The sequence below is a fragment of the Tyto alba genome, unplaced genomic scaffold (genome assembly GCF_018691265.1).
Source record: "Tyto alba isolate M040663 unplaced genomic scaffold, T.alba_DEE_v4.0 Super-Scaffold_26, whole genome shotgun sequence".
Lineage (NCBI taxonomy): Eukaryota > Metazoa > Chordata > Aves > Strigiformes > Tytonidae > Tyto > Tyto alba.
This window is the reverse complement of record NW_024881300.1, coordinates 18,135,854-18,150,351: the sequence shown is the minus strand read 5'-3', so window position 1 is coordinate 18,150,351 and position 14,498 is coordinate 18,135,854. Positions and strand designations below refer to the sequence as shown.

Sequence of the window (14,498 nt, the reverse complement as noted above, 5' to 3'; positions counted from 1 at the left end):
GTACCCCAGTACTGTCCAAAATTCCTCTATGTTTTAAATAAAGTCAAGGGAGGTGAAAACAAAAGGGATGGTCGATAGAGAACAAGATATATTTAGTTTTTATCATTTACTTCATCTAAAAATAGCGGGTGGGTCATTGTATATACCGCTAGCTGTTTGGTAGCTGACAAGTGAACTCCAGGCTCCTGTAGCAGGATTTCCATGGGGTTTGACAGGGCCAAGACTTCATCTGTAATGTCCATTCTCAACCATGCTTATCTGGGACTTTTGCCCTGATAAAAATATTGGCATAATGCTTTGCTTTGGCAATTACTCATTTCTCTGGCTTCAGCTGAGACTGTATCTGCTTCTGGTCTGTGCATCTGAGTGACGGCTTGTTGTTGTTTCAGGCTTCAGAAGAAGAAGAGATTGTTGATCTAATGCTAATGAAACTTTTCAGTTTCTTTGGAATTAAATGCAAGAAAGAAGCGAAGCCAGTCACTGATGATCAGGTGGAATAACCTGTCAACAACTAAATGATAACCACAATGAAACGTCACTTTGTGGGTGGAAGATTCAGTTTTTAACTATAAAGTGAAGTGGATAGACTTATCATGGCTTCTGACTAAAACGCTGAAGCGTTCAATCAATAAACCGTTACTGGCACGTTATTTTGGAATAGTAGCGAAGAAATAACGCTAAACCTAGAGTTAAGAGTGTCCCACGCGCGCTTCCTGTAGACGCGGCACCTGTGTTCAATAAACACCGAGCGCTTGTTGCATCCTTTGGCTAACGCCCCTCGCTTTCCGCCAAGCAAGCGCCGAGGGAAGATGGCGGCCCCCCCCTCAGCCCGCCTCCATCCCGCGGGGGACTGCCGGGCCGCTCCCGCCCCGGGGGAGCGGCGCTCGCCGGTCGCCTGCAGGGCCCGCTCAGGCCGCTCGCTGAGGAGACTCCCCCACAGCCGCCCCGCCCGGTAACGGCCGCCCCCGCCGGGCGGGAGCTCGGCGCGGCACCGCCCCCGGCAAAGATGGCGTGGCGAGCGCTGCGGCGGGTCGGGCCGGTGCTGGCGCCGCGCTGCCCGCGCTTTTCGCCGCTGCCGCGGGTGCCCGCGGCCCGGAGGTTAGCCACCAGCTCGCTGGTGCTGTCCGGTGAGTGGCGGCCGGAGGGAGAGAGAGAAGCCCGGTTCCGCCGGGAGTCCTTCTGCTGAAGCGCCCTCCGTGCGCGGAGTTTGAGCCGGGGGTGCGGGAAGGAGCGCTCCGCTGTGGGAACGCCGGGTGAGGGGGATGCTGCCCTGGGCCGGACGAGTCGTCTGCGCCCGCTGGTGCCGCGGGGGAATCGGGGGCGGCGGGGGGAAAAGCCTCGCAAGATGGCTGAAGCCTCGCAAGGGCTTACAGCTGCGGGGGGCAATCGGTGCCGCCCCGCTTTGGCAGCGCGGGTTTCACCTGGCCCTGACGCCCGTGAGGAGCTGGTTCACCTCCCAGAATTGGCGGAGAACTCTTAACCGCCTTTCCGTGCTGCAGTTTTTTAGCAAAGTGGCCTTGTCCCCTGCCCCTAGCTGCGGGCATCACGGAGCGGGCCGAGTGTGTAGAACAAGCTGTCGACAAAAAGAAAAGCAGAGAGCTTTTCCTGGCATCGTTGTGCTGAAACAGCTTGTTGGTAGCTCCAAGGGGCGTCAGCAGCAGTACAAGAAAGGGGCAAAAATGGGTGGACGGAGGAGGCGGGTCTGCAGCAGCTAGGTTGGTGTGGGCTGCCGGGGAACCCGAGGCAGATTTTCAGCGTCTTGGGCCTGTTCGGGCTAAAGAAGTTTGGCTCCGTCTCACCAGCTCCTGTGTAGTGTAGCTGCAGAGGTGCTAAGGCAGGAGATTAACTTACACATAGGTACTTGGTGTGATTTTGCTCTTAATGTAGTTAATTCTGAAAGTATCTGCTGCTGTTGAAGCTCTGTTTGAATGGCCATTGGCCACAGAAGTCTGAAAAACAAAATCTGTGGTACTCTGTCAAACAGAAATGTTGAAAAGGAGGGAGAGAAAAGGAGGAGAATATGCAGTAAAATTAATGACTGCCACTAAGAAGAGCTCATAAATTTCTTCCCAGATAGTGGTTTGACTACCTTCTGCTGCAAGTGGAAGTAACATTTATTAGTCATAGGCTAGTGAGTCATGATCTAAGCTTTTTCCACTATTCTAATTGTTTAATGTACCCATTGCTTTTCTATAGATATAGCTTGATGGAATAACATAAATTATGCTTTTGTTTTAGGCAGAGAGGAAATATTTTGTATACCTCTTTGTGGAGGTGTGAGTTTTCCTTCACTCTTCAGGTATATATTTATGAAATATTTATTAGAGGCAGGCTAAACTAAATGAAGGTCTGAATTCAGAACGTGATAGTTAAGATAAAACCAGTCATGTTGAAATGAATGAAGCTAGAGTAAATTTAGCGGCTCTTCTGAAAAGGAATACTCAGAAGAGATTTGGTACGCTTTGACATTTCATACTGGTTTAATTTGCTTTATTTAATGGGCTGATTGCATAAGATCAAAGTTCAAATTGTGAGATTACTTATTAACTCTTTTTAATTTTACCTTTATTTGCAGTTGTTTTTGTTGCATGGTTAGAATTTTTAATTTTTCACTTTTTTTTTTTTTGTCCTACAAGAAGCTTATGTGCTCTTCTGACTGTTAACATTTTATTGCTGTGCTCCAGACTGATCATGAAGTATTCTGTTTTGTTTGTTTTTTAACCTTGCTTTATAAACAGATCTTATACAATATTATTATCCTACATAAAAATATATTGGATGGCTTCTTTGTGATGTGTAATGTTCATCTTGGGTTTGAGATTTTGTGTCATTCTTTGTTTTTATGGTTCATTACTCATTTCCAGTGAAATTCCTATGGGTTTGATGTCTTGACCTAAAATGGCTTAAGACGTTTCTTCTTTTCATTAGAATGTGTCCTGAGAGATTTTTGTAGGTGTAAATAATACTGGCTCGATTTCTCTGGATTTTTTTGAGTGATAGTTCATGGAGAAATAATTAATATTTGTGGTTTATTTAATTTTTTTTTTGTGTACTTGCAAAAACATGTATTGCTCTACTGAGGCCTATAAAACTTAGGCCATCTTCAAAGACAAACCATTTTATCTGAGACTTGCTTCTCTTACATGTGTTCAGACATAAGAGAATGACTACAGTTGAACTAGCTTAAAATATGACTGACTGTTAGGGGGAAGATTTTAGCAGATCTACAGTGAGAACTTCTGTTTTCTGTCATGTACAAGTTTAGAAAATACACAAGGATTTGCGGAAGTGTAGTTTCTCTAGCGGATATAAGGAGTCCAGCCTAGAGGAAGAGCCTGAGAGGAGAATTTTCAACTCAAAAGGAAGGTCCAGATACTCTGGCACTAATCACACAGAGAGCTCTATTTAAGAAGTTATCTTCTCCAGTTTCTGGAACATCCCTTTCCTGATTGGATAGGTGCTACAAGTGAATACTAAAAATAAATTAATTTTAAAAAAATAAATATGGAAGTGAGAAAACAGACCAAGCAGGCTGAAAATGCTCAGGGTAAGAAAAGTTCCAGATAAAATATTAGCAAGAAAAATGTTGCCTGTTTCAGTTACTTCTGAAGTTTCTCTATATGACTTTATAAAAAGAACTGCTTCTAATAAAAGCTAGTGCAAGATGCCCTGAATCTTACAGATCTAAAATATATGTAGAATTGTAAGATTGCTGTGAAAAGACTTAACAGAGTCTTAAATATGCTTATTTTAAAACTATGAAGAATAACTACCGTGTTCTTCTCACAGTAACAGTATTAACAGAGAACAAATTTGCGAAGTAGCAGTTGCCTATATAAGTTGCTTTATTAATTTGCCTGAATTTTACATAGATCTGTGACAACATTAAACAGGGAGAAATAGACTCTGTAGGAAATGTCAGGGAGAGGGAAAGGGATCAGCCACTTTTCCTAGCTGAGTTGCAACTTTTTTACTTCAACTGATGGCTCTGTTTAAGTACTTTGAATGAGGTGCTGTAATGCTGACACTGTTTCTACCCAGCCATTAATGCTGGCCTTCCCAGGAATAACAAAATGGTTGTCAGAAACAAATATTAAATATGCTTGAAAAGCCACTATCCTATCATAGGAATGCATAACTATGAGCAAAGTATATGCTTCAGATTTATGCTTCTGTTTGAAGCAGAACTACTCCTTTTGCTGCTGTACTTTATCAGTCTCTAGATAGAATTAGTAATGCTCTCAGCATAACACCTAATGAGCTTCTATTGTGTCACTGAGCATGTAATGAGCAGAACAAAATGCTTCTGTAAATTGTATTTGCTGCTTAAGATATTTTCCAAGAAAAACTAATAAAACTAACTTCGGTTAAAAAAATCCCACAGTTAAATCTACATATGCATTACTGTATTTAAGTGAGCAACATGTCGCTTATTTCTGAAATATCAAGTTTGTTTCATTTTAGCCCGTAAATTCACAGACAAGCATGAATGGATATCTGTCGAAAATGGCATTGGAACAGTAGGAATCAGCAATTTTGCACAGGTATTGATCCCTCCCCCCTTCTCCGAGTCTGCAATATTTATTTACACATACCTGCTCTTGTCCTTGTTCTTTGGACAGTTACTGGTTTTTATTGTTCTAATTGCACATGCTATACAATAAGTGTGATTTTTGGACTTGGATCCATCACATTATTTGTGAAGTAATTGCTGCTTCAGCTTTATGATAAATTCTTAATCACTCTAAATTGAGCCTATGGAGAGCTGAACTTGATGAGAAACTTACTGGTTCAGCAGAATTTAAAACTTCCTTTATTACTTCAGTTCTTATAGGCCTGAGGATTCGTGGCTATGTGAAGATGATAGCATGTGCTTTTTAGTTCACATTTCCCCTGAACATGAATATGATACAATCCCTCTGGCTGAAGAACAGTTGTGAATAGAAGTACAACATGGCATATATTTCTTACTCTAGGATAGGAATTCCTTTGGATTTTCTGTTTTGTTCTCATGCAAGTATGTTGTCTGGAATAGTCACAGGCACATTCAGGATAGAGATTCACTGTATATGAAACTTAAGAAAATCTAATGTGAGAAGCTATCAGTGAAGTAGAATTGTTTCTTAGGACAAGCGGCGTTTCCCATAATCTCAATTTTCTGTAAATAACACTAATACTCGATAAGATCCCATGTCTTTTGTGAGATAGGGCACATTTGTCTGTGAAGAGGCAGAAGCCTATTCTGGTTGAGCAGATCCTTATGGTGATAAGGCTCATTATTAAGTCAGTAAGGACAAACTGTGTGCTAACAGCTCCGGAGTTGTTGTGTCTCTGGGGAGGAATCAGTGTTTTCTTTCAGATTGCACTGGAAGTAAATCTTCTGTGCTTTGTAACAAAAAGATAATTCCCGCAAATCATTGGGAACTTTGTCCTTTGAAACAGTTGTTACTCTAGCTGATGCTAAGAAGATCGGCAGATGTTATTTCTCATTCTGCCTGAAGAAATCTGTATGTAAACCTTGTAACTCAGCCTGAGGGTTATTAACACGGTAATAGATAAACAATAATTTGGCATTTGGGGCATGATAACAAACCATTTTTTTTTCAAGTTATATGTTTAAAAAGAAAAATATGCGGTCCCTAAAGAATGAGAACTAAATTTAGAGACAGATTACTTATATACAGTAATTCTAGAGTTTCTGTATCAGATCTCTTCTATGTATAGTTTCTTTATGTTTTGATGCTTTTGTTTTTCTTTTAAGGAAGCATTAGGAGATGTTGTTTACTGTAGTCTTCCAGAAATTGGGACAAAATTGAGTAAACATGGTAAGTTCCAGCTTTGATTTCTAATGAAGTAATTATTCTGCTCATCCCACTCTCCCTTTGCAAATATGAATTTTATGAAGTAATCTTTGTGTTCATTAATACCATTATAAATCTTCTACAAGAGTTGGCTTTAATTTCAAACTCTGTCAGACTGCGCATGGTAGCAGAAAATACCTGCTTATTAAACTGTGAAGACATTTATTTAAAAATCAAATATTTTACATATATTTTTGTAATAATTTTGTCTATGCTCTGTGTCTGAAATATTTATGCTTTGATTTGGATTTGTTAGTGTTTAGGCTGGCTTATTTGCAATTCTGCAGTTACACGAGTGTGAAACATCTAATTGACATCAAGATGTAATTTTTCTATGAATATACAGACTCAGTAATTTTGGGGTATCAACTGTAATCATAGGTTTTTGCTCATTAGTGATGTACAAACTGTTACGTGCTTAATCATTAAGTTATGTAACTTTCCATGTTAAAAAAGAGCATGAACAGGTAGAAAGGAAAAGCCTATTCCTGTGTTTACATGCTAGTGTATGAAGAAAAGATTGTCATTAGCGTCAGACACTGCAGAACAAGAATGTAGATTTACTGAGGTAGAGTAGCAGGCCTTTTTTTTTTGCCATCATTCTTGTGAAATAGGTCCGTATCGAACTGTTTCAGCCAAATCTATTGTATCGTGTTGAATGGTGAATGTTAGACAAAAGGTCTTTCTGTTCAGGGTTTTAATTAACCAACTTTTATTTTTGCTTTATCTGAAGGAATTTAATTTACATTTAGTTCTTCTCTTTTCTACCCCTTCTGGCCTTAGTCTAATTCCAAGCTTTCCCAGAACATGTTGTTCTCTGATTCCTTGTGCTGATGCCTATCTGCTCTTCAGACAGCCCCATGTTCCTGCAGCTTCTGTCTTGTTTGCTTGTGGCTTAGAGTTACTCTGGACCAACATTGCTTCAGACACCATTTCCATAACTGCCTACAGAATAGAAAAAGGGGAAGAGTGGCTGGGTGATTCCGGTGTGGTGCTTCTGAATACTAATGTATGTTTTCCAGTGAGTGGAAGCACAACACTTGATAATGTTTCTGAAGAAAAACTCAGATTCTTGAAATTGGCTGTGTCTATTTTGTAACCAAATTATGTATTAAAAGGTTTAAATTGTAGATAGAAGGCAAATTTAGGTCTCTTGCAGCAAGAGCTGGATGTGGTTCCTTCCAACCCAGTATCGTATCATCTGTTGTAGGGCTTTAGCCAAAGGATTAGCCAAATGTAAGACATTTCTGTCCCTTCTGTAGTAGCCAACTAGGTAGTGTTATGCAAGTTCCCCAGAATAATTCAGGAGCATAAACATCAAATTTAATACTGCTGATCATTGTCATAAAGTTGGTGACTTCAACCTCTGACAGTTTTCCTTACTCAAGATCAAGACACTTCTTCAGTGGCTAGGTCATCACCAGAATGTCTGACTGAAAAAAAACTAAAGCACTTTATATTTTCCTCTTAAAAGCATTCAATCTTATTCTGTGTTTCAGATGAGTTTGGAGCTTTGGAAAGTGTGAAGGCTGCTAGTGAACTTTATTCTCCTCTCTCAGGAGAAGTTACTGAAGTTAATGCTGCCCTTGCAGATAATCCAGGGCTCGTCAATAAATCTTGTTATCAAGATGGTAAGATGTCATTTTTATCATTCAATAATGAATACTGCCTGGATTCTTGCTATCACAAATGGCTCTGCAATTCCTAGTTCTTCCAGTTTAATGATATGGAGGCTTAAATGGAATATACAGTATATAGAGTTCAAGCCCGATAAAGTTTAACAGGAAAGTATTCTTGTAGTTTTGTCTCTGCTGACAGCTGTTTTACAATGTGTTCTTTTCAGACATAGACTGTGGATGAATTTAAATCTCTTTCCCTTGATCGCACTTTTCTTTTTTTTGATCTTGTAACAGCTCATGATACTGAGAGGTCAGGCTCTTTTTTTCACCCAGTGTCTCCTCAATGCTACTGTCAGTACTAAGGTAGACAACTGGTCTGACTCAAAAGGCCATTTCTTATGACAGACTGGTTGGTTGTTCATTTTTTAAAGTACTGAAACATTGTTTCGCCTGCACAAGAAATCCTGTTGATTCTGCCAGTGTTACAGGGCTTGTACGTCTACTGGGAGTACTTTTCTAAGGCAATAACATGAATAAATCTTTCTTTATGATATTAGCAACTGTTTTTAATTTCCTAACTACAGGTTGGCTTATCAAGATGACTGTGGAAAACCCTGCTGAACTTGATGAACTGATGAATGAAGATGCCTATGAGAAATACATAAAATCCATTGAAGAGTGAGCTGGAATATTAAAATAAATCCATATAAAATATTTCAGTGTAGTTTGTCATCAATCAGTGAAGTACAGAATATCCAGTTTTGGCAACCTGAAAAATACCACTTATGATCATATATACAAGGCCATAAATAATTACAGTGATACAAATGTTTAACATCTGCATACCTGTGAGGGCTTTTTATTCTGTTGTCTGATTTTTGTAACTTCAGGAAGCTATCTATAATATTTTGGGAAACAAAATTTATTTGCTAAATATACTTCCCAAGATTTGTTTGACAATCAAATCTAGTAACAACAGCCATAATATGGTAATTCTGTTAGGCACGACTGTTCTTGTAACCTGGACTGCAGCTTTCCTTGAATTACTTTTCTCTTGCTCCCAAGATACTGAAAAGCAGAGTCTCTCTAACCTCCTAATATTTTTCCTAATTATAGTTGCAAAGCCAATACCAAAAAAGGAGAAGCTGTATCAACTACCTCTTTGCATGATTTTTTTCTTCTTTACAGAATTTATTAATCCTTTGTTTTCCTTCCTCATTTTACTACATAATCAAATAGTTCTGTCTTTGCAGAAAGTATGGTCCTTCTGATTTCTATGCTTTCTTAGTATGCAAAACTCATGCAACAATAGTTTATCAAGGTTCTAGAGTGGATTGTTTAGGCTGTGTTTTTTGTCTAGTAAACACTACCTATGCCACAAGTAATTAAGGAATTCTACATCTTGTGCGTAGCAGTTGTGGTGATTTCAGAAGAGTAGGTAACTTGTGAAAATTGTGTGATCAGTAATAATTTGACATATAATCTATCCATGTGTGTCTGTCTTTAAGATCAAGTAGGTTCCCTGCTGTAATGACATCACAGGAATGAAACTAAAACTTTCACTTTGCAAACGAGTAAACTAAAGCAGCTGATTCCATTAGACTTAATATTTAATGAATCCCCAAATCTGCACTCAAATTTTATGTGACATCTAAGGGTGAAGTTGAGTTGTACAGACCTGCACTTTAAGAAAACATAATAGTGCAGCAGAGTTTCGATCTAAAACTTCTTTCCTCAATTTAAAAATAACAATTAGAAGCTAAGCACAAAACAGGAACAAAAACCAAGTGTCTGTAAGTTGATCTAAGAGGAAGCAGGGGAATGTTTAATCCATGTGAGATGACAAAGGCAAAATTCATATTCCTGTGGAAGTCCCTCTCAAAAGCACAGCCCTTTTAAAGTACAGACATACACTACAGAAACCTTTCTAATGTATAAAAATGTAGAGCTTTCTTTTACGATCTAAAGGGATGTCAAAGTAATTGATGTTTTTTTGAAATCCTAGGAGCTAATTTTTCCTGAAAGAGTCATAGATAAAAGCCCTGCGGAGAGAGACTCCACGGTGTATTTAAGATAGTTTTGTCTTTTCCTTAGGAGTTAAACTGCAAAGTGACTACGAGGAAAGAGTGGGTTTGACTGTTCCACAGGAGTCCTCACTTGGCAGTGGCTGATAAACAAAAGGCTCTGGTAAACTTAGTATAAGTGCTTTAAAAACTGTCAGCACTTATCTGCTATTTGCAGTGTTATGCAGTATTTACTGTGACAACATCCAGGGCCCGGAGAGCTGGGAGCTTGACCCTGGCCTCTTACAGACTCCCTGTGGCCGTTTGGATCTTCCCTTTCCCTTTGCACTTTCCAAAGGGAAAGAGAAAGTTTGTTTCAAATTAGCATGTGTGCAGGCAAGGAGATAGGAATTTGATACTGTTTCTTCCACCTTATTTTGTCCAACTTTACTAGAAAGTAATAGGACCTTCATTCATTGCCATGTAATAATATATGACCCTTATCCATCTCCCTTTAAAGGTTAGTCTGGAACATTGTAATGCATTTTAATACAATTTTTACCTTAAAATGTTTGTATTCTTTCCTTTTGATCAGTGAAATATGAAATAGCAATTTCTGTAATCCCCTAAGGAACCTGGGGAATAGTAAAAACTAGCAAATCTGATCTCTTCCTCAAGCTTTGCCCTCATCTGTGTATTAGCAGTGTTTAAAAGATTACACCTGAGTATGGATAAACGACAACTTTCTGGAGAAACCATCTGAAACAGAATTCAACCTTTATTTCATGGTGTACTGTTGGAGAATGGATGTCCTTTTGCTTAAAAAGGAAGACTATGAACTTCTAGGGGTTTATGTCCTTAAAGTGATTTATTAAGTTTCTCAATTAATCTTAAAATGGGAACAATAATACCTATGTGCTTTTCTTGTGTGGTTTATGCTGAGAGCTCTGGTGTTCTGCAGTGGGTTAGGCCAAAGGATGTCTATGGGCGCAAATACTTTTCTCTTCCTACAATCCACTCAACTACCTGAATTACTCTGCCAAAAGAATCTATTCTTCCTTGTTTGATGTATGCTATCCAAGCAGATCTCCTGGCTTTTAAAATAATCCTATAACTTCACTACGTTCAGTAGCAGCAAGAAGCCTCAGGCAGACCACCACGCACTGGTTAGAGCCAGACTCTGTAAGAGCACGAACGCAAAACTTGCCAACAGGACTCTATAATGAATGCCTTGGAGTAAATGTGTGTTAGCTTTGGTCTATGAAACAATTTTAAATGCTTTTGTATAAACTGTAGGGGAAAACATCAAACTTGTTCACGAGTGTGCGCTTTTACAAAAAATGAATAAAGGAGATGATTTTTTACAAAAATAACCACTTTATCTGTGACCTCTTAAGTCTGGATCCTGAGCTTAAGAATTTAACACTCATAATTACTGGATATTAAACATTAGACACTCAGTAGAGATTGGGTTTATGGCAAATTATTATTTTCGTATTTCTTCCACAACCATTAATTACATCTGTATCTGCTAGGGGTTAATCATATCATCACCTTTCTTCTTGCCAACACTTAGTTTCTGTTCCACAAGTACCAACCCCTTTATCTCTCACATTATCTAATTGAATAATATAAGCTAAACTTGGAACTAATTTTTTCAATTCATATTTAGTTTTGTAAGATTTTTACTGACATCAGTCCTGAGAAGATTGCATACCTAAAATTTTGTCTGTTTTTCCACCAATGAAGCACTACCTCTCCCTCTGAATCTTGACCCATCATGTACATCAATACAAGTCATTCTTTTCACCAGAGGGGGAAAAAAATCAATGGTATAAAACTAGAAGAACAAAAATACATAAACAGTCACACTTGATGGTGTTTTGCTGAGCATAAAATAAGGGCAGTGTCAACATCACTGTCATTAAATTAGCAGTAAGACAATTACCTAAGCAGTTCTGATGATTAGAAGTGCAGGTCATCTCAGTTTGTAATGCTCCCCTTAACTGCTGTCTCCAGACAGTTGATGTCCTGTGGATAAGGATCCTCTTTCCTTTTTCTTCATACTGATAGACTGCGAATTTACAATCTTCCTGTAGTAATGGCTCCCATCAGAGATGGGATATGCCAAACTGACACATAAAGGACATCACATCTATCTTCATGTCAGCTTAGTCACATGAATAAACAGAGCTGCACCAATAAATCAATCAAGAATGATCCTCAGCTCCTCAACTGAGCACGTGAGGCTTTTCTGTTGTGATGTTGGGAGACACCACACAGCAAGAGGCAAAGGAAATTGTACCACCTGCACTGCATATTTTGGAGAAGAGAAAGAAAACCTAAGAGCAGTGCATAAGTCATGAGTAACATGAATGCACCAGTGGGTGGAGTGCTCCAGGTTGACAAATGGTGATGTGCTGATTTAAATAATTGAAAGTTGAAAAAAGAATTGCAGAATTTCACTCCATGGTGGTACTCAAAACGCTAAAGGTGATAACACAGGGACAAGGCAAGGAAGAATGGTCAGCCTGGTTTTCCAGTTCAGCTGCTTAGTCACTGAAAGGTGACATCTCAGCTTCAGTGTCAGTTCATTTCCTAGGTCAACTTCAAGATTAGGAAAAATATTAAGCACATCTTGCTTCATTGAAAATGTTTTAAAAACGCTCCTCACAGCACTACAGGTAACATGAATTAACTTAAACCTTGTTTTATGGTACTCATCATCATCCTTCTCCCCCAGTCTCCTCTTCCCCCTTCTTGCAGCACACCTAAACTTTAGCCTGGTGGGGAAGGGGGTCACATGGACAGTCTAAAATTTTACCAAGTTCCCAACATAATGCCAGCCATTAAGTCAACAGGAGTTTTTCAATAACAGAGCAGAGATAGACTGAGAGCTTTGGGAAAAACATTCTTCCACCAGTTACAGGTGAAACTGCTTTTACATTGATGCATCAGTTTTAGAGATACTGCAAAAGTCATCTGCATAACAGAGAGACATCTCTGCAGAGAAATGTGTTTTAATGCAGTGAAAGGTGACTGGAGTGATGGAAAACTGAACATCCTTTGGCAAGCCTTTTCCAAGGAATATGACTTCATGGATGTAAAACGATATTAAAAATTAAAATTAAAATTACTGCAAGATATGCTGCAGATGGTACAGACAAACTTTAAGAGCAGTTTAGGAATGTCCTCAATATAATTTTCTCCGCTTTCCCCACACTACTTGAGACACAGTCATAGAGGAACAGTCCTTGGCTTGAGAATTTAGTCTGCGGTATCTGGATTGGTTAGAGTTTGCCTCACAATATTGATATCCCTCTCTTCCTGACAAAGCATAATTCAGTCACTTCAGACCTGATCTATTTTAATGCAGTACAAGTGCCTTACATCCTCTGCTATTAGGCTGGTTTATTTATCATTTGTTTATAGTGTTTAATTATTTATACCATTGAATGTATTTTGCTCAGAGATGTATTTTAATGGAGGTACAGCACTTGTACCTTTCTCTAACCACAAAAATCAATCTGCAAGATAGAAGGATGAGACTGCACTTCTTAGAACTGAAGAGTACTTCTGTTTTTCAGTCACCACCCCTCTCCCTTTTTTGCTGCATGGGTCTGGATCAAGAGAAAATAACAGAGAATTAAGTATTCTTAGCAACTCCTGGCTGTTCTGACAACCCCTCACTTGTGCCACAACTGGTAAGGCAAAGCCAGTGATAAAACTGGTGTAGTATCACTATTGCACGGCCCTCCTTCTGCAATGTATCACTCTCATCTATAACTGAAACATTTTTGCAGCTTTCTATGAGACTAAGGGGCATTTCTTACATTGGGTTGGCCTGGTAAATGTGTTAGATCACAAAGACAACAATTTAGCTGTTCAAAAAAATTTTTGTCTACTTCCCATATTGTCCATAGGTTTAAAGAGTAACTGAAGGACAACATGGTCCTTTAATGCATGCCCCTGCTTCTACGTGACCTAAAGTAGCATTTCTAATAGGGAATATAACACAACATCATGATAGATCATGACAACAGCATGAGCTCTTGGGATGAGGTTTCATGAGAACCTGAGCTGATCTCGTAGCTCCTTGCTGCTGAAAGACCAGGCTCAGGCTTTTTCTTCCTCCTCTTTGGCCACCCCCTTCTCTCTGTACCTCATCCTCCTTGCTCTTGACACCTCCACCGGTCACAGGGGCTGCACCATTTGAGACACCCACGGCATTCAGGATATCCCTTGAGCCAAGTTAACTCAGCCAGGCCAAAAATTGTTGGTAGATTCCCAGAAGCATCCATAGAGTGACATTAAGAAATAGAGATTGCTATAAGTAGCAGTACTGTTATATGAATACTTCATGCAGTTCAACACTTGTTATTTATAAGAATGTCTACTGTATGTAAGTCTAATTAATAGTCAGATGAATTACTGCAGTCATATCTTGTCCCATGTAAGAGTGAAAAAAAAAATCAATCCAAAACTAAAGCACAATGTAAAACTATTCCTTCTTTTTTTCATTTTAGAGCACCATGACTTCATTATAATCTTCACCCAGAACTGTAATCTCATTACTTCAGGGTCACTCAAGCATAACAGCAGTTTTAAATCCAAAGAATATTTTTACCAAAGAGAAAAGGGAAATTACACTCTATTATTCTAATTGTTGCAGTCTAATATTTATATAATGGCACTGTAACAGTTCTGGATTCTATAATTTATGTGACCTGAGTTCATTTTTACTTGAACAAAAAGATTAGATAGATGTTAAATCAGAGAACATTCCTTCTGGAAAAAAAAAAAAAAAAGAAATCTGAGGCTACGTTTTAATTACTTTGCCCATCCAAAGAAACACATAAAAAATAATTATTATTATTACTGATAATAATTGAACAGGTAAGCAGAGGTTTCTGAAAGAATATAGAAAAAATGAGTTGTACTAATTACATGAGAACAAACATGTAACATTGTTTCTCCTTATGGCTATATGGCTTTTATCGATATTATAAAGGAGG

At 38.8% G+C, this 14,498-nt stretch overlaps 2 protein-coding genes across 2 annotated transcripts in view; both read left to right on the top strand.

Annotated features, from left to right (window-relative positions):
• The window catches only part of PKD1L2 (polycystin 1 like 2), a 41,374-nt gene extending 40,566 nt beyond the window's left edge, over window positions 1–808 (top strand). Inside the window, 1 exon segment of the mRNA XM_042797327.1 lies at window positions 390–808. Coding sequence (XP_042653261.1) covers window positions 390–500 — 111 coding nt within the window. The 3' untranslated portion in view covers window positions 501–808.
• Window positions 809–821: 13 nt separating this feature from the next.
• Window positions 822–10,856, top strand: GCSH (glycine cleavage system protein H). The gene is made up of 5 exons (XM_042797575.1): window positions 822–1,127; window positions 4,465–4,544; window positions 5,762–5,825; window positions 7,361–7,492; window positions 8,065–10,856. Exons 1-5 carry the CDS (start codon window positions 1,007–1,009, stop codon window positions 8,160–8,162), a joined length of 495 nt encoding a protein of 164 aa, XP_042653509.1. The 5' UTR covers window positions 822–1,006; the 3' UTR covers window positions 8,163–10,856.
• The last annotated feature ends 3,642 nt before the right edge of the window (window positions 10,857–14,498 follow it).